General features: G+C 50.1%; 1 protein-coding gene across 1 annotated transcript in view; it reads right to left on the bottom strand.

Annotated features, from left to right (window-relative positions):
• Positions 1 to 740: 740 nt before the first annotated feature.
• GNAO1 (G protein subunit alpha o1) overlaps positions 741 to 26,555 on the bottom strand; it is a 78,568-nt gene continuing 52,753 nt past the window's right edge. Inside the window, exons 3-6 of the mRNA XM_018082564.3 lie at positions 15,409 to 15,537; positions 14,579 to 14,708; positions 6,453 to 6,606; positions 741 to 2,430 (exon numbers count right to left, since the gene is read on the bottom strand). Coding sequence (XP_017938053.3) covers positions 2,243 to 2,430; positions 6,453 to 6,606; positions 14,579 to 14,708; positions 15,409 to 15,537 — 601 coding nt within the window. The 3' untranslated portion in view covers positions 741 to 2,242. The remainder of the gene's footprint in view (positions 2,431 to 6,452; positions 6,607 to 14,578; positions 14,709 to 15,408; positions 15,538 to 26,555) is intronic.

Here is a 26,555-nt window from a genome sequence, read left to right as displayed (position 1 = left end):
CTGGCAGTTACCAGCCGTGCTGGGCTGGGAGCTGGTTGGAGGGGTGACAGCCACCTTGCTTGCCCCTGCAGGCCCTCCCTGCTGGCTCTGGGGTGCTCCTGCTCACGTTCCTGGCTGGGTTTGTCACGGATGTTCCACGAGCACTGTCCTGGCAGAGCACAGGCTCTGATGGGGACTCTCCTCTGGCTCTCAGGTGCCCTTCTCTTCCCTCCCTCCCTGGTGCCTCCGTCTCTCTCATCTCCCTTCTGCAACTTTGCTCCCAAACTGTTCCCAAACCTCTCCCACTGGTCCTCTCCATCCTGTGCCACCATACCTGCTGCTGTCCCTGCCTCCTGCACACTGATGCTCCCCGGCCCCTTCTCTTTGGGCTGGGCTGCTCTGGGCTGCTCTCACACCGTCTCTCCTCAATGGGCACAGCAAGAGAAGAGATGCTGTCCCTCTCAGGAGTGGCCCTGGAGAAAACTCAGACCTCCTGAGACCTGAAAGCCACCCCTAGATCAGGCTGCCAAGAGAGGACTGTTGAACTTGTGGCCAGCCTGGAAAGAACTCCCGTTTTCCAAGATTATGGATCTTAAGAGAGGCAGAGAAGAGGCAGGGATCAGCATTGCCCACCTGCCCCCAGGTGAGGTGGGCCCTGAGTGGGACCTCAGAGGTGGTTGTCTCACCCCGACACCAAACAAGCTTTTGGGGTGGATTTCTCAGGGTCCCTCCATGCCCCCGGAGGTGACCCCCCACCTCTCCATCTTTGACCTAAGGGCATCCAGACCCCTTGGTGATGGCAAGAGAGTGTAACTCAGCCCACCTGCATTTCTTTTCCCCTCTCAGCCCCTGCTTTTGCTGTGCTGGGCACTACCCTTGTCCTTTCCTCCCCCTGCCCTTCCTTCCTCCTTTCCTTGCACTTTTCCTTTCTACTGCATCACTTGGCTCAAATCAGCTCCCTGAGCTCTCATTTGCCACTGCATGGCCAGTATAAAACACCCTGCTCACATCAGACACTGGTAAAGAGACGCCTGAGTGGAGACACCAAGTGTGGAGCTGTCTCTGGATGCTCTCTGGATGACACAGGAGCCAAGGAGGCTCAGAGCACAGGGCTGGGCTTCTCAAGGCTGTTCAGATGCCTGAGGGGTGATGAAGAGCCACGAGGCTCCCGCACACCTTCCTGCCACCTGCCATGGGGACATTTCCCAAAGCACCTCCTCACATCTCAGGTACTTGAAGGTCAAACTCTGCCTACAAGAAACCAAGACTAAATATTTTTGGTGCATTCCAGCACTTCAGGGCTGAAGTCTGGAAAGAGATGCTGTTTGCAGGAGCACTGCTTGTGCTGAAATCAGTCCCTTAGGCTGGGAGGGGCTTTGGGAAAGGCCACCAGGTACCCAGGCCAGCTTCCCTGGATGCCCCCGAGCGTGGGGTCCTCTCTGCCAACACTCCAGGGGGCCCAGCCCAGTGGCTCTGTGGCCTCCAGCAAAGTGCCTCAGAAATGGGTTACTGCAACCTCTAGATATATTTTAATATTAATCTTGAAAAACTTGAGGTAAAACTGCTACCAGTAATGAATGTTTTTAGACAAGGCTTAGTAGGCTTTGTTACTGTGTCCCCGTTACTCAGGCACCAGCAGAACTCGATATGGCTGTTTTACTTGTTCAAATAGCTGTCTGGAAAAAAGGAGAATATACAAATCCAAGCTATGGCAGCTGCATTCAACCCTGACCCCTCTGGCTTTGGGGTCAGAACTGGAGCCATAAGGTACCCTCAAAATGATCAGGTTGTATCTAGCACTTCCCAAAGGAGTAGTGTTTTAGCAGAAAAGACAACCAGGAGAATAAACAATATCCCTTCATCTCAAGGCAAAAAAAAAAAGTTTTGGTTCCAAACTACGCTGTTCCTGACCAGTATTTTAAGGCTTTGATTTTTTTTCCCTCTTTTTAAAACTGAAGTATTTTTGTCTTTTGGCAGTTGAAATGCACTCTGTGGGAAACGCGTTAGCTCCCTGCACAGCACTGTGAACTGCAACGGAGGAGTGGAACGAGGCAGCAAGGGAATGAACCAAAAATGAACCAAAATAAAACAAAACGGGGCTGGGGAAAAGCAGAACTCGCTGCAAAGTTTTCTGGGATGGGGAGGGGGGGAATTTTATGGATTTCTTCCTCATCATCTTCTGAGGAGGAAAAAAAACAAGGAAAGAGAGGACCTGTCCGCGGGCCTGGAGGGGCAGGAGGGGAGCAGAGAGCTCAGTAGAGTGTCAGTAGAGTCCACAGCCCCGCAGGTTGTTGGCGATGATGACGTCTGTGACGGCGTCGAAGACGAACTGGATGTTGTTGGTGTCGGTGGCACAGGTGATGTGGGTGTAGATCTCCTTGTTGGGGGACTTGTTCTTGCTCTCGTACTGGCTCTGGATGTACGCCACCGCCTCCGTGAACGCGTTGGGGCCTGCAGGAGAGCCGGGGGAGAGCACAAGGAGCGGGTTAAAGCTGTCCTGTGAGCCTGGACCTGTGGGGTACCTGCAAACACCCTCCTGTGGGGACATGGGGAGCTCCTGCAGGGCCACTGCAGTGCAGCCACCCCATCTCCATCTTGGGGATGGGCACTGTCGCCAGCCAGGACTGCTGCCAGCCAGGAGATGCTCCCTGACTGTCAGCTCAGCTGTATTTTTATTCTGAGTTGCTGTTTATAGTCTATGGAGCTGAGTGTTAAACAGGCTATGATGGGAAAACCAGAACAAATTCCACATCGTGGTGACAAAAAAGAGAAGAAATCTGCCAGGAATGTGGTTAAGTGCTTGACCTGGGGAAGAGGCTTTGCTTTTTTCCTTTTTTAGATTTTTTTTTTATTAAAGTTTCAGTTTTTGGTGGAAAAGAAGAGCTAACATGTTCCATGAATTGAGGACAGTATTGGTAGCTGTGCTCTCCTTTCCCTGAATCACTAAGAGAAAAGGACATGAAAAGATCCAGCCTCTGTTGCAGAACAAAGTGGGGTTTTCTCAAAAGAAAAACCCAAAAGCCTAATACAAAATGTCCCTCTTTTTGAGGAATTAGGATCACAATACTCTCCTCCAGAACCATGGCTAAAATCACACCAGGAGAGGTTTCTTGTTTTGATGGATAGAGATGTCTGTGCCACACCTTATTAAACATCAGGTTTTGTGTTAAAAAAAGCCTGGGAGGAGCCATGCAAATGAGCAGATCGTTTGTGCTCTGGCCAGCCCTGATCCTGCTCACACACAGAGCTCCACCTGGGCACCTGCTCAGGGCTGATGAAGGGGGTTTCTCTGGCTGGCCTGGAGTGCAGCCCCGCAGCACTGCTGGGCACTGCCTGGTGCCTGACCCCCAAAAGGCTCCACAGCAGTAACACTGCTCCTGCTTTTGGGCCCCTCTCCCTCCGTGATGCTGTACTGATGGGAAATGCTGTTATCTGCTAGAGGGAAGCTCACTGGGGCTTGAGATGTACTGTGGTGGAAGGCAGCTGACCTGGGAGATCACCCTTGCACACACACACATTGCTGTTGAAGACACAAGCACATGAAGACCATGAGACTTGAGAATATGCTTGAAGTAAGAGAAGCAAAGTGTTTTCTGGGAGCAGGCTCTTGCATGAGTAGATGTGTAAAGAATCTGTGAACAGTTCCACATGCTGTGCACAAATAGGAGGGCATTTTATGAACGGGAACTTGGTTGTTCAAAGGCATGAGGATTTAGATGCTGTATTCTGTCTAGGAGAGCAAGGAATCACTAATGCCAGGCTGGTTTAAAACACGCCACGCTGCTTTGCTAAGTATTGTGGATTAGTTAAGAGCATGGGAGAATTAAGGGGATGGAAACAGTCAGTGCTACAGCAAACAGCCAGCACATTTGTGGATGCAGTCCTCCAGTAATTCCCTGTCAGCAGAACTAATGGACATCAGAAACTTCATTTCATTAAAAGCACTTCGTGGAACCTACTTGTGATGTTGAAAGTCCGCTTGTTCAATTTATAGGCTTTCATCAAATAATTCCATTTTAACTCCAGGGCAACATTCTAATAATGCTGCTTTTCCACATGACCACGAGGGCTCCATCCCCTGAGCTGTGGTCAGCAGAGCAGGGGGGGCAGCCTGAGGTGTGTGCTTGGGTCTAAAGTCCGGGCTGGATGTTAGCATGAGCTAACTTGTAATGGCACTGCTGAGTGCCTGGGGGGGGATATTCCTCACCTCTGACTCACATGCTTTTTGGACCAGTAAAAGGACTTTCAGCCATCAGACTTTCAGCCCTCTCTGATGGCACAAGAGAGACGAGGAGGTCTCATGGCACCAGGAGGTCTGTGGAGGGTCCCTGGCATTACGAGAACTCCCAGCTTCCAGAACAGCACCTTGAAGGAATTTAGAGCATCTCTGGGGTCCTCTGAAATCTGGGGAAGACTGGTTTGGTTCACCTGGGGCTGAAGCACTCCGGAAAGAAGCTGTATTTGTTTTCATGTGTGTCAGAGGGTCTGCCTCCCCCAGTGAACTCCTCTCTTGGGCTGGGATTGCTTGGGAAGGAACAGTTGTATCTAAAATGACATTCCTTCTCCTTCTAGTCTCCCTGCCATTGGGGGTCTGTAAGAATGTTATTTCAGGGTAGGGTTTCTGGGAGACTTCAGTGAAGATCCACAAAGCCAGGTGCACAAAGTACGAGCAGGAAGGAGTGAGAGGTGCAGGTTTGCTTCACTGAGAAAAGGGAAAAAGAAGAGGGCATGATAGAAACCATCCCGTATATAGAAGTGCTGCTATAAAGAAGACAGTGATGAGCTGCTCTACAAGCCATCCAGAAGCAGCAATCTAATTTGCAACCAGGCAGATTTGGGGTAGGCATTATTATGAGCTTTCAGCTGTAAAGACTGAAATTTCCATGATTAGATCTTTTCAGACAAACGTGTCGGGAATATGTTGGTTCTGTCTGGACCAAGCAGATGAGTAGATGGCTGAAATGTGTTGGTGGTGACAAACACCCAAGCCTTCCCCAGAGAGGAAGCCTGCAGATGTTCTTCTGAATTCAGCTGGAGTCGTTCTGCTCCGTGGCCACAGACTATTCAGCCCAAAGCAGCAGTGAGGGACAGCCGTTGTCTGTTCACAGCGAAAAATCAAGTGTTCAGAGATAAGAAGCTGTGGTTAATAATTTGTTGGCCTGCCCAGAAATGTGACACCCTTAGTGCTCCTGGTTCACAACCACGTTTCCTGACAAAGAGAGATCTGCTGCTCTGTCTGTCGGGTTGATTCATCGGGATGTCTCTGGTGAGCTTAAATAATTCATGATGATAAAAGTTGATTTTGATGCCATCTCGGAATGGTAATGAGGGGTTGTGAAAGCTGGTGAGGTGCAGAGGGAAGCAGCAGGTGCAACTGCAGTCTTTGCATGGGTGGTCAGATGCCAGGCAGGCAGCAGAAGTGGGGGCTCTGCAAGGAGCTCTCACCTCCACCTTTCACTGAGGCTCCTTCTCCCCAGCCAAGCTCGGGGCAGGGCTCTTGTGGCCTTCCTCTGCCTGCTCTGTGGGTGAAGGGCTGTGGGTGGCCAGTAGAATAGAAAATCAAACACTTTGTTTTCTACCTGCGTTTAGCTGGAAGTGCTCCTGTGTCTGTGCTTGATTTCAGTCAACCTGAGAGTGAAACTGGGGACCTCCTCAACTAATGTGATGAAAAATGTATGGCTCGAGCTGAAGCAGCCAAGCTGTGAGACCTGCTGCCTGCACACTGGAGGGCTGATTATGGAACACAGAATGGGTTGGGTTAGAAGGGACCTTTAAAGGTCATCTAGTCCAGCTGCCCTGCAGTGAGCAGGGACATCTCCAGCCAGATCAGGTTGCTCAGAGACCCCTCCAGCCTGGCCATAAATGTTGCCAGGGCGATGATGATTCTGCAGCCCCGAGGTGCCTGGCAGTGGGGCAGTGGTGGCCAGGAACTGCTGAGGGATTCTTGTTGTGGCCAGCCAGGACCCACAAGGGAACGTGGGGGGGTTTGAAAGAGCAAAACTGGACTCCAGCTGAGGACAGCCTAACAAAGCCTGTGTGTTGGTCTCCCAGAGACCAGTCCCCTGTGTGTAATGGTTCAGCTCACTGCACCTTTCTCAGAGACCTGCAAGAAGGTTCCTGCTCCTGTGTGACACAGAGAACCAGGCCACATGGGTTTGGGGACAGCACTGCAGCCCCACAGCTGCATGTGCTGGCTCAGCATCAGAACCACCTGTGAGGCAGGGATCAAACACTGCTCAGGGGGGGTGGCCCTTTGCCAGCAAGGAACTTGGTTTAAGTCATCCTCCTGCTCTAAGTGGACCACTAAAGATGGTGAAGATGTTCCTGTGGCACTTCCTGCAATAAAAGTGAAGCCCATGGGAGCTCTGCACCTTCAGCCTCGTTGCCTGCACTACAGGACAGCACCAGCCCTGCTGGGCAGCACTGTGTGCTCCCTTTGCCAGGCACTCCTGTGCAGCCACCTTTCTCATTACCTGTGTACTCAGGAAAGCAGATAGCCAGTGGAGATTTCTTAATTTTCTCCTCAAATATGTCCTTCTTGTTTAGAAAGAGGATGATAGATGTGTCTGTGAACCATTTGTTGTTGCAGATGCTGTCAAAAAGCTTCAGAGATTCGTGCATGCGGTTCTGCAACAGAAAGGAGAGATCACATCAGGCCAAAGGCAGGGACCCCAGGGGCGTTCAACATGTAGGGAAATCTAAAACAACTAAATTAAAGAGGAAAACAACAAAAAAGAAAAGCTACCATATACATAATCAATTTATGTATACATAACAGCTGAACATATACATACACAGATGCAATCCCTATAACATTTGACACAGTTAGTAACTTAAGGGCATTTAACAATACAGAGCTGTTTTGATTTTGCATGACATTAATTTACAGGATCCCAGCTCATAGAAATCATCATGCACCATGCATGGATGGAGAGTTATTTTTGCCCTTTGATCAGATTTTTGTGTCGGTGTAGCTCATGCAGATTTTCTAACATGTTTTCAATAATGTTTAATTTTTTTTTCCCCACTTTCTCGAATGTGTGCCGCACACAACTGGTTGGATACATTAACCAAGGACTGGTCGATCCTTGAATTAATCTAGAGTTGGAAGCAGACATCGAGGTAACATAATTTTGGAAATGACCTTGCCGTGACCTTTGCCTGGTTTTGTTACTTTGTTTAGTGTTGTCTGTTGTCGGGCTTTTAATTTTTGAAGGGTTTTTTTTTTGGAGTTCTCTTGGAAGATGGCTCAGCAGAAAGTGTCTTGCAGAGAGGAAAAAAAGTGAAAAAGGAAGAGGAAACAGTATAAAAAGGAAAAATGTAACAAAGAGCATCTAAGAACAACCAGACCAGACCTCAGGCAGCTACCAGTGGTGTTAGCTCATGCCTCTAGAAGAAGATTAGCTACTGGCCAGCAGAAGAGCCATAAGTTCCAAATGCACACACAGCGAGAAGTCAGCTTTTTGGTTATAGGTCATGCAAAAAAGGACACAGAGAAGCAGAGAGATAAGAGGAACGGAAAAACCAGACCAGTTAGAGAGTTGCAAAGTCCGCCACATGGTTCTATGGTGGTGGAAAGAGCTCACGGCAAAGTCAACCAAGTGTCATGTTCCCTCCTGCTGCTTTCAACTCTCAACTCGCTTTTGCTTTTTTTTTTTTTTTTTCTCAGTTCAAGAGAAGCTTTCATACCTGCCAAATTTGGTTGGTCTCTCAAATGCCCATTTTTTGGCCTTTGTTTGGCTAGATAAGGTCGGTTGGCCGAGGCAAAGCTGTGGAGGTGCCGAGGCTGGCGATGTCCGGCCGAGCCGACGCCGGAGCGCCCGCCGGTCGCGGGGCCGTCGCTGAGCCGGGAGCCGGGAGCAGAGCAGGCGCGGTGAGGACGAAGCACACCCGAGAGTCAGGGGGTTATCAAAGGCAAAGCATGGCACAGACCAGACCGGCTCCTCGGCTTTTCCCAGCAGGATCTCCTCGGGACAGCGCTCCCCAGACCCGCCAGTGCGCGCAAGAAACCGGTGACAGCCACCGAGACACCGGAGAGAACAGCCCTGCACGGGCTTCTGACCAGAGGGGTTTTTGGAGTGGGTGCAGCACGTCCTGCCCACCCATCTCTGGATTTGGGCATTTGGAGTCGTACAGGAGTCAGCTGGGGGCCTTTACCCCCTCCCACTGCATTTCACACCCGCACTGGCAGCAGTCGAGCCCAGCACTTCACTGAGTAACACCCTCTTTTTCATTTCACGTGCTTCAGCTGTGCTGAACGCTTTATACAGATAAAAGTGGCTCCGTGGACGAAGGAAACATCTGATCCAACCCAGAGTGAGACAGGACATGTGAGATTTGCTGTCCCCTGTGCTGAGTGACTGAGCATTTCCCCGTTGTACCCACACACCGGACGGCGCGATGGTGTGTGAGTGTAACAACACATTCACCCTTTGGGGCTCAGCTGTATGAGTATAACAACACATTCACCCTTTGGGGCTCAGCTGTATGAGTATAACAACACATTTACCCTTTGGGGCTCAGCTGTACGACTGTAACAACACATTCACCCTTTGGGGCTCAGCTGTACGACTGTAACAACACATTTACCCTTTGGTGTAGGAGTGTAACAGTGCATTTACCCTTTGTGGCTCCTCTGGATCACCCCGTGCCCCTGGGCTGATTTTTGCTAACCCATGTGGTACTGGTGGTGTGGGAGCCCTGGAGCAACGCTCCTCTTTGCTACTCGTGGTGCCAAAAGTGTAACTGTGTAGAAACCTGGCGTACAAAGGTTTTGTAGGGGAGATCCTTGGCTACCCAAAGCCTTTTGGAGGAGAGGATGAAGTGGAGGGTGGTCAGGGGAACAGAAAGCAAATATAATTAACCATTTTTTAAAGCAGAGTCCCCCACAGAACATTCTAAATGACATTTTTATCATCCTTGCTGATTCAAAATACAGGTATGGAGAAACATGTGCCCCGTGTCACCCTACACAGCCCCCTGACACCCTACACAGCCCTGTGCCACCCTACACATCCCTGTGCCACCCTACACATCCCTGTGCCACCCTACACAGCCCTGTGCCACCCTACACAGGCCCCTGAAACCCTGCACAGCCTTGTGCCACCCTACACAGCTCTCACCACCCTACAGAAATCCTTCTACTTCTCTAATGGAGTTTGATTAATTTGTGTTAATACATGTTAGGAAATGGGAGTGTTTTCCCAACAAACAGAGACTCAGTGTTCAGCTGTAACCAGAATAGAGAGTCACAGAATCACACACACACAGCACAGACCAACCCAGCCCTGCAGAGCACCACAGTTATACTGATGTCCTCCATTCCTTTCAGATTCCAGAAACAAGTTTTAAAGCTTCCCAAGGCTGCCTGACCTGGCTTTCTGATCTCTACATGTTGATTTTTCCCTCAGCTCTGCTGGTTAGCTGAGTAAACACAACCAACTGTTCTGCCCACTCATTCTTATTTACATGGGCAGTGTTTTGGTCTTAAATCCACCTTTTCCTTCCCCACCACTAAAGAGGAGACATTATTCAAAAGCCAGGAGTTGCTTTCTGTGTGTGGTGAAGGTGCAGAGCACGTGGGACATGTCGCATCCTGGGAAGGCTTCTGGGAGCCCACACATGGATTCAAGCTGTCCAGGTGCTGGCTAACATTGGGAATGTCTCACTGTCTCCCTTTCCTTTCCCTTCCAACTGCTACTAGTTCACCAGATGTTTGCAGCAGCCCTCTAACAGCTATGGCAGACCCAGGCTGAGAGGTGAGGATGGGGAGGCAGGGTCTGGGGACCAAATGTAAAGGACAAGCTGCTGCTAAAGGGTTAGTGAGAAGTTAAAGCCTTCAAATAATCCCCCTCCTCCCAGTAAATCCACAGTGGAAGGCCCTTTTATTCCCTTAGAGCCTGCCTTGGGCCCTCTCAGGAGCACCTGTGCTGCTGTGATGGGGCAGTCGTGCCTGCTCTGGTGGGAGCCACTGGAGGTTACACTCCTCATATTTTTAGATGAAGTGATATAAATCACTTCACCTGCTTTTGGATCCATCGTGCTGCTTTTTCTCACTTCGTGTTGGGTCTGTCATCGAGGGAAGGGCTCCTCAAACACTGACATCTAAATGTCACTCCCTGTTCCAAAGCTGCTATTTTAAATCCTTACGCCTGCAAATACTTTATACCCCAACAAGCAAAGCAGCCCCACCAGCCACGTTACAGAGGAGTAACCACTTGCTCACACACATTCCAGGTCCAGTTAACTTTTCCTGCACAGGATAAGAAAGAGAATTGCTGACAGCTGAGTTCAGATGTCACTGCACAACCATGTTCCCGTCACCGATGCCAAGGGCAGACACCTTTCCACTGAGCACCAGGGAGAAAGGATGCTGTGGTCAAGACTCTGCCCAGGCAGAAACACACCCATAAAAACCATCTTTTTTTCACTGGAGCACAGCAGGAGAGCTGGTGATCTCTGCAACACACAGTTGATTCAATCTTTTCTGTTTCCCTTGGCCATTAAGTGCTGGCTGTCATGCGAGCTGTGAGGTTATCTGAAGCACAGAAACTCCATATTCCCCCTTCTGCTTATATTTCCAAGCCACTTTCTCTTGCTTTGTCACTCCTAAGGCAATTTCTGAGCACTGCAGTTCCATTTTCCTTGCCCAGTGACAGCAGAGAGAGCACACTAACCAGGTCATGCAATGCAATCCAAACCAACAGGCCAACACTAATGCACACCAAGGGTCACCAGCACAGCCCTTCAGCCCATCCCATCCTCAGCAATGGGGACATGAGCAATACTTGCATGTCTTGGCTAGGTATGGTTGACCTACACATCTTAGTTTCAAAGGCAGCAATGTACAGCATGAACATCTCCCTCTCTTGCCACAACTCCTTTGAATTTGCAAGGAAAAAAACAGAGGGTAGTCTCAGTTCCCATGACAGGTTCCATGCCATTTCTGTCTTTCTTTAAAGTTCCATTAGGAATTCCACTTAAAAAGAACAATAGAAATCTACCCTTGTTAATTGTTTTCTCCAGTTTTACTAAGTGATATGACTGCTGTCCCTCTCTCCTCCCGGATTACAGGCATGAGGCTTTTCCTCCTGTAACCTCAACTTATGAAACATAAAGATAATTCAGAAATGAGACAAAATAGCCTTGTTATGCAAAGACATAATCCATGAAGATGTTCTGTCAGCTAAAACCAGGACATTCCCAGTGTGTACAAATATGGCAGAGATCCTGGCAGCTCCTTGTCATGGACTTGGTAAAGGCAAAGCGTGATCTTCATGGGTATATGGGCCTAAAAATCACAGATGCAGAAAGTTTTCTTTATGTCTTTCTGATCTGGACATAGGGAAGTATTTGCTTTCCTTGACTCCTGCTGTACAGCTCTTTGTGGCAGTGGAGAGAATATACATCTCTTAGGGATGGCTTCACACACAACAGCCCTGTTTTAGCTGCTGCAGGAGGATGGGTGCTCAGTCTTTTAAAACAAAGAGCACAGTAAACCACAAAAAACCTTTACAAGCACAGTGCTGGTTTTGAATTGTAAGGGCAGGGACAGGTCAGGGGGTGTTTCACCCAGCCTTGTTTAAACAGCTCTTCGGGAAGGATTCACAGTAAACCTGTTGTTTGTGAGTGTTTTTCAGTGAAACAAGCTGACCCTGCACTCGTCCCAGCTGAGGCTTAGCAAGACCAGCCCCTGCCTTCTCTGTGTTAGGCTGACTGCATCTGAACTGCAGTTTTCTCCAGCCAAAATGTGGTTTGACTTAGAGAAGTGCAAAAAGCACCTGTGAAATCCTGTGATCATTGACATCTGGGTGCTGAGCACTGGAGGAAAAGCCATTCTCCCTTTGCACCCAACTTTGGAAGGGGTTTTTTTTGGGTGCTGAGATGCAGTAGGGCTTTTTCCCTCTCATGGCTCCCCGCCAGCAATGAAAGCTCTTTGCAGTCTTTCCATACTCACAGAGACACCTGTACAGCCCCCAGCCCTGCAGCAGCTCGGGACAGCTGGAAGGGCCTGCACTGGAGTTAAGCATCCCTAGGAAATGAAGCTGGAGGAGCAGCTTCCAGCTCACTTTCTCAGCTGCCTCCTCTTTGTGTTTTCCAAGTGAGAAGCAATAAAAGCTGACTGACGTCACTGGAGCCGGCAGATGGGACGGATGCAGACGGCAAAGTCAGCTGGGTGAGGAGATGCTGCTTTACTGCTGGGCCCTGGGAGAGGCACCAAGTCAGCTGGGTGAGGAGATGCTGCTTTACTGCTGGGCCCTGGGAGAGGCACCACGAGCAGGGAGGAGACCGAGTGCTTGGGGGTTCGGCTGGGAGGGCTCAGGATCTGGGGTGCCACGTTTCCCACCTGCCATTTGTGAAGGGGATGTAACAGGGCAGGTAATCTCCAACACCAGTGTTTTTTCCATTTGCATTGGCCTCGCCCAGGGTTGTTTATCCGGGGTAGGCAGGGCCGTCCTGCCAGCGCTGCCAAAGCCAAATCCTTCCCCATTTACACGGAATGTGTAAATGAGCAGCGGCTGCCTCTGCCCTCCTGTTGCTCAGCATCCCCCGAAAAGTGTTGTGAGAAGGGACTGAAATAGCAGGCAAATGTCAGCGCTGTGCCAGAGCTGCACCAGCCTGCTCTCCTGCTGCAAAAGGGAAGTTGGAGATGCATAAATCCCAGTTTCTGCAGCAGGGCACTTCAGGAGGGAGGCTGAGCTGGCACCCTGCTTGTCTCCAGGGTGGGGGTGAGGGGAAGTCACTGGCAGTGCTCTCCCCAGGAGAGATGCTCTAACCTCCAGTTCAGAGGAGCAGAGTTAAGCCTGACATTTAAAAAATGGCATTGGCATTCAGGCTTCCCTTCTATTTTGTGCTCTGTGGCTTTGAATCACAGCCTCTGGTTTGTGTAGATGAGCACCCAAAGGTGACCTGTACTAAAAGCTGCCTTTGGCTTCCCTGTTTGGGTGTCACAGTCCAAGTTATACCTACAGAGCACCTTGCTCTCTGCTCAGATAACAGCTTTGCTCCCTGTCACATGGACCTGCCCTCTCCCTGTGTGTTCTGTATCTCCTGGCTGTTTTCACTGCCCGGCTGCAGAGCTCTATGACACTGAGATAATGGCTGGATTTTTCAAATCACATCAGAAGATTTTGGTTCATTCCCAGTCAATGCTACAGGGCTGATCATCCTTAAGTATATCAGGGCCAGAGTCAGAGGGAGGTGACAACTGGAAGGTATAAATAAGTGGACATGGGAGGATGTAGGGTGTCTCAGTCTGGAGGGATGCAGACATGATCACAGAATCATAGAATCATAAAATATCTTGAGTTGGAAGAGACCCACAAGGATCATTGAGTCCAGCTCTTGGCCCTGCACAGGACAACCCCAAGAATCACACCATGTGCTTGAGAGCATTGTCCAAACACTTCCTGCACTCTGGCAGGCTTGGTGCTGTGATCATTTCCCTGGGGAGCCTGTTCCACTGCCCAATCACACTCTCAGTGAAGACCCTTTTCCTAATTTCCAGCCTAAACCTCTCCTTGACACAGCTTCATGCCATTCCCTTGGGAACCATGACTGATGCTGGTAACATCACCCTGAATTTTAGCATCAGTACCATCCAAACAACCAGGTGACTTCATCAAACAGTTTGCTCATAAACCTGGTTCAGAGACTGGAAACCACAGTACCTGTAGTCTTCTGGGGACAAGACAACTGTTACCCAACAGCAATCTTTCCCCAGATTCCTTCCTCATCCACAGCTTTCTGTAAGCCTGACATCTTTACCAGCAGAACAAAACCCCTCAGAGACACAGAGCTGGCAGGAGTGAGCCCTCCATGCTGCAGACTGGGCACCACTGAAATCATCACTCAGCCTGAGTATGGCCTCCAATCCCTTTTCATTAGACAAATGCAACTGGGTGCCCACAGCAGTCGTCATTGCTCACAGAAACACGCACCCCATTCCACTGAACGAATGGCCAGAATGCAGGCATGAGTCCTGCTGCATCCTCTCTGTGCATTCCATTCACCTGTATTAATTGCACTCTAATGCCAGGGAGCACACAGGTCCTCGCCAGCTCTATTTCCAGATGGTATTTTGAGTCTAATGTCACAGTGGGAAGTCATAAAATCTCTCCTAGAGCAAATTACCTGAGGAATCAAACAGTTCCATTCTCACTAAGGAAAATGAGTCTCTGCAGCCTGAAGAAACAGGTTATACTCCCAGGCTAAACCGTGGGTGTGCATGGCCACCCTGCACCTCTGCATCACAGCCTGACTGCTTCCCTGACATCTCCTCAAAGCCCACTGTGCTGCACCTCCTCCTGCTGAGACAGGTCCCTGGGATGCATTTTGAAAACACACAGGTCGGCTGGAGAGCAGAAATAAAACACTGTGACCTCACCGGTGCAAGGAAACGTTACCTGGGCACGCAGACTTCATCTCAAAGAGTGTGGAGGAGGACAAACCTCCCCAGGGTTTCAGAGCCAAGGGGCAGTGACGGACAAGAGCCCATGACTGTAGCCCCCCAGGGAGCATTCGGTGATCTCCAAGGAGTTGCTGGCTATGCAGTGTCCCACAAGAGGTGCTGGGGCCTGCAGGACCCCGATAGACTCACCGTGGTTTCATCTTCGTGGAGCACCTGGTCGTAGCCGCTCAGCGCGACGCAGAAGATGATGGCTGTGACATCCTCGAAGCAGTGAATCCACTTCTTGCGTTCCGACCGCTGGCCCCCCACGTCGAAGAGCCTGCGGCACAGGAGAGGGTCATCAGCACCTGCTCACTCCCAGTTACCAGCAGACTTTAGCATTCTTGGTGTTTTCTGACCACAGGGGCCCTGCCAGGCTCCAAAGGCAAGGCCATGGGTCTTTCACCACCAGCTTGGTCTGTTCCTCCAGTGCCTGGAGCCAGGGAGGACCGGGAGGAGCAGTTACAGAGCAGGATGTGGGGATTTTTGGGATAGCCTCAGCAACCTGCTGGGTCCCAAAGGGTCTGTGGAGGTGGAGACCTTCTGCTCTTGAGTTTTATATGCTCTAAACACTGTCTGTGCATGGCCTTCTGTCTTCATGCCCCTTTCTCTCTACTGGCTGGGATCTTGTGGGTCAATGTAGAGCAGTAACTACCCGGGACTGAGCCACTTCAGAGAAAGATTTGGCCAAATATTTTTACATTTATGAAGCTTGATCGGGCTTGGGGGTCAATCTCGCATTATACTTTTCAACAAGGAAGTGTTGTTTGGCTTAGAAGAGGCTGCCATGAGCTTCTATCTTACAGGCAGTGACTTTCGAGACCAAACATTTCATATTGTTGACCCCCCAAAACTCCATGTCCTCTGCAGTGGGAGATGTCCATGCACTGACCAGCAACTTAACAACTCCTCCTTTAGGTACTACGGGGAAACCCTGGGATAAATAGTTCTGAAAATTTACTGTGCAGTTTTGGACTAACCTGAAGTGGAGGTTTTTGAATGTGAAATGGGTTTCTACGATGCCAGTGGTTTTGACCCTGGTTCGGAGGATGTCCTGCTCCGTGGGCTGGTAGTCTGCAGCTCCGATTCGATCTAAGCTGTCTAGGTAGCTAAGAGAAAAAGAGGAAGGGAAAAAGAAAACAGATAAGAATAAGGCATACATTAATCTTTTGTCAATCTCAGATGAATCCTTCAGCTTCCTATTAATCTTCTTCAATCTCATTTTTCATGGCTGAATATATTGTAGTTACAGGGAAAAAAATCCTATTCTGGGGAAAAACAAACCCCACTAACCTAAACACAAAATCTGATAGTGAACTGAAAGCAGGAAATTAAGTGTGGTGTGTTGTGAGTCCTGATCACAATCTGTGAAAATACACAGTTTTAATATTACTTGCTATTTTTATTCCCTGAGGGACAAAGGTCCCAGTTGGTCCATTGTGCTGGATTCTGTACACACACCCGCTTTCCTGCAAGGGTTTATTCAGATAAGAGGTTGGAGCACACAGGTCTTGCTCCCAGAACATACAGGTCGAGTCCCCTGGGGGAGATGGCTCTGTCTGTGCTGGGAGGGAGGGAGATGCCATGCTCAGTGGGATGCTTTGCTTTCAGGCAGCTCAAGTGAAGGGAGGTGAAGCTGCCCAAGTGAGTCACCACTTCAGTCTGAAATCCAGCTCAGGGCTGGGAGATGCAGCACTTGGACAGAATCCAGGGCCTCACTTAGATGGTGATAATCTGAGAGTACAAACTGGGGCTTTGGGGGGTACAGGGGAGATTTAGCTTTATAAAACACTTGGACAGTTTTAAAACATGTAACTTTATTCTGCTCTAGGCTTAAAATCTATGGACACAGGCAATGCCCCCCAGGCTAAAACTTGGGGTGGAAGTCCTGTCTTTGGGCATGAAATATTTCTGTAGAGGAACCCAAGAGACTCACACATATGACCACAATTCATTTTCCCATCCACATGCAAGACAATTTTTCAAAACAATTTATAAAGAAAAGAGGAATTTGGATTACAATTTAATATGAATTATAAATACAGAGCTGCATCACACAGTGAAGTCTTTCTCACACAGACTTGGCCCTGTCCTGCTGCTGGAGGTGCTTTCCCTGCTGCACCCAAAACCAGGGAATGGCTTTCCATTTGTGTCCTGGAGGGAGTGCTCTGAGCCAGGGCTCCAGAGCAGAACCTGGTGTGCTGGGGCTGTGCACTCTGCTACCCAAGAAAACTCCCTGCCACTGTGTTTCACACCTACTCCACTAGGCTGGAACAACAAACACACAGCCAAACTCTCTGCTAAGGTCAAAACCAAACCTCACCCTGCTCACACCATGTATTTTCCCCACCATCTTATTTGTAATTTATTTTTGCTAAGGAGTTCTAAGAACCACATCGCCCAGAGAAAAGTATATAAGCTAAGCAGGCTTATTTTTGCTGTGCCCTTTTCCGAGCATTTAAAGGCATTGTGGTTTTGTGACAGATGCTCCCTTTAACAACCTTATGATGGGCCCAGGGTGGGTGAATGGGGCTTCATTTGAAGTCAGATCCTCTGCTGTGAGGGCTGAAGCCACGATCACTCATCTATTCACCACTGGTGTCACCTCCTGTTGTTTAAGGGACAGCTGTCCCTCTTCCCATGGCCCCGCAGACCGAGGCAGCCCTGCAGTGCTGGTGTTGGAGATACAGGCTCTCCTCTGTCCTCACCATTGAAACACTTCAAGGTGATGCTAAAAAGTGGATACCTGCTTGTCAACACATCCTCTGCCTTTTCTTTTAACTTCCCTCTTCATCTCTTCCCTCACCTCCAGCCTTTTCCACTACTCTCAGTGTGTTTCTCAAGGACTTAAATTCTTTCAGTTGCCTGGGTCTGCTTTTCATCTGTTCCTGGGAGTCTTGATGAGGGTCAGCCATCAATTTATATGAAGTTATACAGTATTTTCAGTGCTGGTTTTGAGGCTGCATTCCATAACTGTTTTTACTCCTCTGGCTGCTCTCCCCTGGAATTCCTCCCATCTCCAGCTGCAGCAGATATTATTTCCCCTGGATTTGGCTGCAGCTGAACTGGACTCTGCTGGTGTGTGCACCCTGTGAAGTTCAGCTGAAGGAGCATGTCATGGCATGGCTGCCACACCAACACCCAGCTACAGGCTCGGGAAGCTCAGGCAGGCTGCTCTTTGGATGGTGAGCTGATTTGAGCTGCTCCTTGTTCTCCTGGGGTCCTGCTGGAGGTACCTCTGAGGTTTCACTGGAGCACTGGTGCTCCTTGCCCACGCTGCCTGGGAGGACCTGCTGGTTTGCTGGTGTGAGCCTGAGCCAGGAGAGGACAGGGTGTCTTGGAGGTGCCACCTCTTTGGGAACAGGGAAACCCAAGTGGGGAGGAATTGCTACACAGGGCACTGGATGGCAGCACTCTCGGGTATTTGCCCTTTGAACTGCAAATCTCCAGGCCAAACTGTTGTGGGAGATAATTAGTTGTTGCAGCCAACAGGCTCCATGACACATAATCCCCTCAGAAGCTGGCATCTGTTTAACCAGCAGAAAGAGGAGCACTTTGGAGGCTGCAGAGTGAGAACTCGGCTCTCCCTCTTCCACGTCATCGGTGTTGGCATCAGAGCTCTTCTGCTTCCCAGCCCCAGGGCTTGCCCACTGGACTGGAAGCGTATCTGAAATGACACATCAGCTCTAACTTGCAGCCTGCCTTGCCCAGGGTTTGCAAGGGTTAAAAAAAAGCTGAAGGAAGGTTAGAAGGTTTCAGAGCACATGAGTAACCCTCTAGCATTTCTGCTCCTGAGCTGAGTAGCTCCATTGCTGCTTATATCTTTTATCTTAAATGCTTTGTTTTGAAGCAGATTGCAGGTTTCTGAGTCACTCAGTTTATCAGGCTCAGGGAGGTGAAGCCCAACTTTATTATGCTGCTAAAAGCAAAATGCAGAAGAAATGGCAATTCCCAAATACAGGGAGAGGAGCTCATTGAACACAGGCTGGGAAATGCAGGAGGTCTATACAGACCAGCTGATAGCCAATATCTACACAGTCATATTGCACCTTTGTTTGCTACCACAGCATGTGGGAGCAGCACTGTTGATGCCAGAGACACCGCACGGAGAAAGGACTTTTGTCCAAGTTGTCCCATGGGAACAGCCTGGTGGCAGCAGCCTACGTGCAGTGCATGCACAGGGACCCTTCCCCAGGCTCTCTGCTACCACAGGAACTTCTCCCAGCACTGTGCTGCCCATGCCAAAGGCTCCACTGGTTGCTTTCTTGGATGAAGGAGCACAGCTGAGGCTGCAGGCTGTGGTCAGAGCTGGATACCTGCGGCAAAGCTCACACAGATGCACATTCACATCTGCTGAGGTTAATGGCAATAAGATGGGTAAACGTCTGCTGGGCTTTTCTTGCCTCCAAGGTGACACTGTGGCAGTCTTTTTGCAGACAGCATCCAGCTCTCCCTGTGCACACCTGAGGTGCTCACACTGTGCCAATGCTGAGCTCACGCCCTCAGTGCTCTACGAGCTGCGGGGCAGCAGCAACCACAGCTGGGTCTGGGTCTGGGGCAGGTCTGCAGGGAGCAGGAATGGGATCTCAGGACAGCAAGCCTGGAGACAGTGTCACCTTCCCAGCAGCTCCTCCATCCTGGCAGTCCTGATCTCTGGCCACGTCTCTCTGTGTGTGCATGGGATACCCCAACATGGCATACCCCAGCATGGGATACCCCAGCATGGGATACCCCAACATGGCATACCCCAGCATGGGATACCCCAGCGTGGGATACCCCAGCATGGGATACCCCAGCCTCAGTCTGTTGGCTTGCACTGGGTCTGACTGAGGAAGCAGATCCCCACTTGTCAACACACGCAGCTGAGTCACCGCAGAGTTATTTTGGACTGAGGCATCAAGGGGCAGCTCCAACACTGTGTCCTGCAAATGCTGAGTTTTAATCAAGGTTGTCACAAGCAGGATCCATCTCATCTAAATCTAGGTGCTTATGTAAAGATGTCGTCACTGAACGCTCCTTCCTCACTCATGAATGGAAGGCTACCTGCCTCTGATCTTAGCTTCCACCTTACCTTCTTCCTTTCTTTCACCAAGGAACACACAAATCAATGTATATTTAGCATCAAAACCATGTAATATTTAGTGACCATAAGGTAAGGATTCAGAGGATAAGCGCTGGGTTTAGGGAGTGTCAGTGGTGCCTCTACACCAGCACAGCAAACTCTTCCAGTATCTCCTACCAGAGAAAAGAGCTGTGTGGGCACTGCAGCTGTGATACAGGTTGGTTTGGCTGCCTAGGGCACCTGGTGCTGGGCAAGCACCCAGAGGCCATGGCACCACGGTGTTTTTCCAGCCATATCTGCTCTAATATTTTAGGGGAAGGGGGAAAATCAAGCATAGCCCATTCTCAGAATCCAGCACCTATCCAGCACACACAGCAGTGATGTCAGAGGTGTCTTAAATAATCATCAGTTACAAATGTTGCCAAGCAGTGGCATGGTGTCCCTTCAGGATCCATCCTAGCCAAGGGCAGGGACTGTGATGTGCACACACACGTGCAGAGCCCTCCTCTCCCCCTAACAAAAGCTGGAGGGTGGTACATCCTGTTCCTTGGGTGCTTCCAGGTGGGTTCTGGCAGGCAGGGAAAAGACCACAGGGGACAAGTAACTCAGCTAAGAGGGCAAGAACATTGTCTGGTGTTTTCTCAGCCCAGCCCAGAGAAGAGTGGTCTTGGGAATTTGCTCCTGGACTTTGGGCAATGTGTTTTGTGCTTCTGGCTGTATTCCCTGATCAGCCAGTCATGCCTTGATGGGAATCACATGAATTACATGGCAGGCTCTGCTGTCCTGCCACTGCTCCTAATGAGAAAGAAATCTCATCTCATCCCCAACCAGATGAGATACCAGCATGGACACTCCCCAGCCTCCCTCCCCTAACCAAATCCAACCAGTGGAGTTCTGTGCCTGCTTCTTGCAGGCTGCTGACAGTGATGGTCACCAAGCTCAGGGATTACTGGGGTTTCTTTCCTGAAAGAACCTTGCTGGATACCATGGGTTTTCATTACTCTGCCTTGGGAAATGAGGAGGATGGTCCCTGCTATTAAAGGAAGGTGACAGAAGGGATGCTCCTTTTTGATGCCCTTTTTTTTTGCCCTGCACTGAAGCAGGGCTGTACAGGACTTGTACATCAAGATCAACTTGACAAGTTGATATTAATACTGATGATAGGCAGAAGGAATGAACAAAAGCGGGTTGGAGTTTAGCTGTCCTAGTTAGACTTGCAATTTTCCAAGGCATGACTGGATCCAGAATAATTTTTAGCATCACATTTGGATGAGCAGAGTTACTAAATAGCAACCATTTAACAAAGACACTTGAGGGCATGAGGGGTCTCCAGGTGGAGGCTGCTGGCTGCCTTTGCTCAGGGGTGGTGCTTTGGTCAGCAGTGTATGATGGTCTCCTTACTGCTGGAATAAAAGGCCACTGTGTTATGGTTTGAGTTTGTGACCAGAGAACTTTGGAGGGGGGAGAGGGGGCCTTTGGAGGAAAATCCAGCACTAACAACCCACCCAGAAAGGGTTTTGGAGGGGCCCTTGGAAAGCAGATGTGGGCTCATCTTTCTGCAGTGAAGTTTGAAAACTGAATGGGATGTAAGAGGGGAAAATAAAGATTTTTTTTTTTTTTTACATATTGAAGCCCTTACAAAAGAGAAAAAGAATGTGTCTGGATGAGATCAATGACTCACCTAGCTTAGCTTGTGTCCAAGAACAGATGTTGAGAGAAGAGTACAAATACAGGGCAAGTATGCAGTACTCAGCTTTCCCAGCCTCCAGTGCTTCATATGGATAACAGAGTTTCAAAGAGAAGCATGTTATATCTTTATATTTATTACCTCTCAGTGATTTTTCTTCCAGAAATTTGCCTAGGCACTTTTTGCAGCAATTTAAACTTCTAACAGCCACATCTGCAGCAAGGAATTTCCCAGCTCAGCTACCCTGTCTGTAAAAAACTGCCTCTTTCTGGTTTTTAAACTGCCATATCAGAGTTTAATTTTGTTAATTTCTGAATGGGAACAGCTGTCCTCTCTCTTTCCTATCCCCCACTTATTTCTATGTAGACATCTCTGCAGACCTCTGCACATCCCCTGTGAAGCATCTTTACTCTGCTACCTGTGTGGAAGCACTTTGGAGCCTTTCACCACACAGGACGGGGTTTTCCTCATCTCCTGAATCCTGTCTGGGGTGGAGAAAGGAGGGAGCCATAGCTGCCTTATTCCATAAGTAACCATAGACCTTATGGTCACTGAAGAGGATGTTACTTGGAGAAGCAGACAGTGTAACTCCAGGCCCTGGGAGCTGCTGCTCGGGCAGATTTGGTGACCGTGGTTCATGGAATGCTGTGACATCCTCACACAGTGTCCTCACCTGGGCAATGCCACTGTTTTACAGAAAGCCCCTGTGATTTAAACTACTGTTCAGCACAGAGCTGCTGACCACAGGGCACCCTCCCCTTTGTTTCATGAGGAAAGGCTTTTCCAGGGGCTGGCTGATCCCTGCAGTGGTGCTGTGTGACGGGATGACACAGGGCTCGGGCTGTGCGAGGTCCCTCCTGGTGGCCCTGCACTCAGGTGTCCTGCACAGCACTGATGGAACTTGGGCTGAAGCAGAGGAAGGCTCAAAGCTCCAGCCCAGCTCCTGCTTTACGTAAGTCTCTGCTCCCTTGTGATGCCCAGCTCTGAAGGACAGCAGCTGAGCTGGAGAAGGGATGAGGAATGGTGGGACTCAGAACCCTGGAGGTGAGCAGGATCCGTGCCAAAACCTTTATGCAACAGTCAGTAGGTTTGAAGCTTTTTTTTTCTTTGCTCCAGGACTGCTGTTATAAACCTGCTGACAGTGGAGCTGATGATTTTCTATACTGTAAAAAGAAGAAAGAAAGGAAAGAAAAGGAGGGGCTAAAAATAAGCCCCGGGGAGTTTGGGATAATGAAGGGCTTGTTATGGGATGGAGCCCTTGCTCAGAGCATGCAGGCCCCGTGCTGCAGCAGGGCTCCTGGTGCATTCACAGGCATCTGCTCAGCCCAACCAGGGCAGAGACATCAACACACCCAGACTGCTGTGCCACAGCCCCAGCGAGTGCACGGGGCATGGCTTGCCCCAGCACTCCTCACCCAGCACTCCTCACCCCAGTGCTCCTCATCCCCGTGCTCCTCATCCCAGTGCTCCTCACATTGCAGGGCAGCCCAGCAAATTTGGCCCCGAGGCCAAACGAGCTAATTGTTCAGAATGACTTCAGTCCTAGAAAGCAGACAGCTGGGACCACAGATGAAACCAGTCCCACAGACTTTAACCTTTTGCTCAGCCGCTGGCCAGAGATATTCATCAGGGTGTGCACAAAGACCAGGGACATGTATTCACACAGTGTGGCAGTTGGGGAAGCAGCATTAACATCAACATCTTTTCTAAGCTGGAAGGAAAAAATTAGCTCTAGCTGCAGTTTTGTAGTGCTAGGTGTCTGCCTGCAGCAGGGATAGCCCCGATGAGGGGTTCAGCTCTAATGCTGCGAAGGAAAGCCCCAGTTAATGACATCTGTGCCCTCGTATCAAGCAGCTGGAGGATGTCCATGGCTGGACCATGGTGCAATTATGAAGTGTGGGGTGGGTCTGTCAGGAGCTGGCTTCATTCAGGGGCCTCATTTATCCACTCACCCTGCTGAGAGACATGTTGCTAGCGATGGAGTGGGAATCATATCTCTGGATCTTCTCATCTGTCCATCTTCCTGATCTATTAGCAAGCTATGGGGATTTCTGCCTTCAAATGCCACCTAAGCATCCCTACCACAAAACACGGGTACCAAAGTTAGCTGGTGCTCTGCCATGGACAGGTGTGACCCACAGGTAGCAAAAGCAAAACCTGGAAATTTTACCCCTGGCTGCACACTAAAAATATCTTGGTTATCCCAGACATAGGTGGATCTCTTGGGCATGGGAAGCCTGTGCTATGCAAATGGGCTTTCTGGTCCTTCTCAGCAGCTGTCAGGCTGAGGCTCCTCTGAGAGCAGCCCTGCTTGTGGTGTCGCAGCACTTTGATTTCAGTCCAGGCCGGATCCAGAAGCAGAGACACATAAGGGAAAATTCATGGAGTGTCTCATCCCTTGAGGAAATGTTCAGCTGAATCATTGTTAGGAGAAGATCTGTTTGCCATATATCAAAATAGCTCGATCGTTCCCACCAGCACAACCTGTCACCTGGGCCAGGCTGTGCTGACAAGACAGTCCTGCTGACCCCCCACTTCTCCTTTCTCCCTCTTTTATTGGCACAAGCAACCTCAGAGCTCTGTAATCCTGGTCTCCTGTCACCACACACCCACCCCTGGGATTAGTCCTCCAGACAGTGGCTCAGGTTGCTGCCAGGTCTCTGCAGGAGTGGGCTGATCCCTGTGTTCAGCTGAGGATGCATCAGGGACACGTGCATGACAAAACCCCTTTGGGATACTCCTCATGGGACAGCCCAGCCACAAAGCTGGGGTGGCTTTGTGGGGCATGAGCTGAGGATGCCACCTCAGAGGCATGTCCCTCCATGAGGGCTGGGGACAGCTGTCTCTGCCCTTGAGACTGCCCCCTGTGCCCTGGGGACATGTCCCTGCCAGCAGCAGCCTCTGCTGTCTGCCTGTGGACCTGTCAGTGGCCACACTGGGTCACTGCAGGCCAAGGTGCTGCAGTGAACCCGCTGGGAGCACCAGGGGCTCCTGCCTGCTTGTGGGAGAAGTTAGAATTGACCCAGGAGCACTCCCCCTCCAGTGGGAGGATGGAGCTGGGCCAGAGCAGCCTGAGGTCTGGAAAACATCAGGAGTTCTTCCAGACAATGTGGGCTTTATTGCCAATAAATGCTTCTGGTGAGCTTCCCCTTGCCTGCAGGAGGGGAGGAGAGCACCTCGAGCAGATGCTGCTTAGCACGAGCTTCATCCTTGCTCCTGCTGCTGGAGCACCTCAGGATGGATGTGCCCTCCCAGCCTCCCCCCGGAGCAGGGAAATACTATTCATCACACCTGCTTTGGGAGGAATAAAAGCACTAAGGGGATAGATGACTCGCCTGAGGACACGATGGGAAGTCTGTGGTGGCACTTGGAAGTCACTCTGGGTTCCCTAAACTGCAGTCAGTAGCTTTGACCACAAGACCTTTCCATTATTGGGTTTTACAACCCTTAAGCAATATTCTTCCAGGCTTTTCATAGGGCTTTTGCCCATGTAGGGGCAGATAGTGAAAGGCTGGTAAAAATTTAAGGTATTATGTTAAGACCTATTATAAGAAAGAAATATATTCCCTACATAAAGAGCAGCCCATAAAATGGTGTTACAGTTGATGATTAAATCACAATTCAACCCAAGTATTTGAATAGAGATAAATAAATGCTTTCTTCTTTTTCTGACGAACAAACAAGGCTGGAAATGGATGTTGTCATGTACTTTTCTGCTTCATGCAATATAATTTCATGCATTCCTGTATGGATTTTGATGAGTTCTGCAGATCAATGACACTGCATTTAAACACAAGCTAAGCAGTAATTACAGATGCATGCAAGATTTATTCATCTGGTGGCACTGCACCAGCTGATGGAAGGATCAGCCGTATCCAATCAATGTTTGAAGCTTCTCAAAATAAAGCGGTTTTTTGGCTCCCACTGCGAAGTGGAAATAGAAATAACCCCCGAATCCAGGATTGCCCACTTAGGTCCATACAGGGAGGGCTGCAGGATGGGTCTGGGTCATATCTGCACTGCTGCTTATCCCTTGCCTTTGCATCCCATAAATGTTGTTCATGTGGGGTCTTCACACACTCACTGCATGACCCAGCTGTCCCCAGGGCTGGGGACTGGGCTGAGGGGATTTAAGGCATAAGTGAGGAAAAAGGAGGAGGAGAAGCACTGTAGAGAAAGGGGCCAGGGAGCAGGCAGCCAGTGCTCCCTGGGATCATCTCCCATGTGCCCAGGCCGGGCATGCAGGGGCAGGGAGCCAGCAGGACGTGGACACTGTGGTACAAGGGGAGCAGCTGCAGGACCACAGCCGAGACCACAGAGGTGTGTAATGTGGCTCTGTTGTTATGGGAACACGTGGCAGGGGATGCAAGGCAGCATGTGTAAAGAGAGATACTGGAGAGTGCCCAATTTTCCTTCAGGTCTCCCCTGTTGATGTGAGTTGTACATTCAGAGGAGCTTTCCCCTCCCATGGAGCAAAGCTGCTTGCTCCCCACTGTCACCATGGGATGCCCTGGCAAGCCAGGGAGTCCCACTCTGTGATGCTCTTTGCTGGGACTTCAGAGAGGATCCTGGTGCTAATCCTGCACCCAGATTTCCTGTCAAGCTGGTGCAAAGTAGCAACACACCAACCAGAGTCAGCAGGGTCAAAACACAGCCCACAGACCGCTGATGGTACTTCTGTTCTGGGGCAAGGGAAGATAAATGCAGGATGAGCTGACAGGAATGGCAGAGCAGAGACTTGGGCAGCTCCTTCAGGCACTCAGGGTGCCTGCACTGCAGTCAGAGAAAGCCCTGGTAAGATGAACAGGTCATGTGGGTGACCTCTGCATTTAGCACATTTTCTATTTACTACCAATTATTTTAAGCAGATGTTCTTAAGCCTCCCACAGTGATTGCAGATGTTTGAATGAACACAGCAGGGCTAAGCCACACTGCCCCGCCTGCGTGCTCCCCTTCAGGGGCAGTTCCACTGGTGCTGGGAAACACAGGCAAACAGGAAACCCACCCAGCCCTGCCCAGAGAGCAGCCCCGGGGGGAGAGGCTGCTCAGGCACAGGAGTGTCCGTGCTGGATGCTCCCCTCAGTCCCCCTGGGACCTGCACTGCTGCTCCGTGTGCAGGGACTGCATGGGGACAGTGGAGCAGGACAGGCAGCTCTTTATCATGTGTGGGGAGGAGGCTCTGCCACCCCCAGGCGTGGTCCCCTGGGCAGGGTGCAGGCAGGTGAGCTCCTGGGCAGCCTTTTTTCCTGACTTTTTTTGTAACTCCTGTGTTTGTGTCATTTCTTCGTTTACGCATTTTTGTTCAGTGACAAAGTCCTCTGGGGATTTCTTCATGCAAAGTTGATGCTTCCAAGATTGGTTTAATTTGAGCAAAGGTT

The sequence above is a fragment of the Manacus vitellinus genome, unplaced genomic scaffold (genome assembly GCF_001715985.3).
Source record: "Manacus vitellinus isolate BGI_N305 unplaced genomic scaffold, ASM171598v3 scaffold_10_pilon, whole genome shotgun sequence".
NCBI classification, from domain to species: domain Eukaryota; kingdom Metazoa; phylum Chordata; class Aves; order Passeriformes; family Pipridae; genus Manacus; species Manacus vitellinus.
This window is presented reverse-complemented; position numbering and strand designations above follow the sequence as displayed.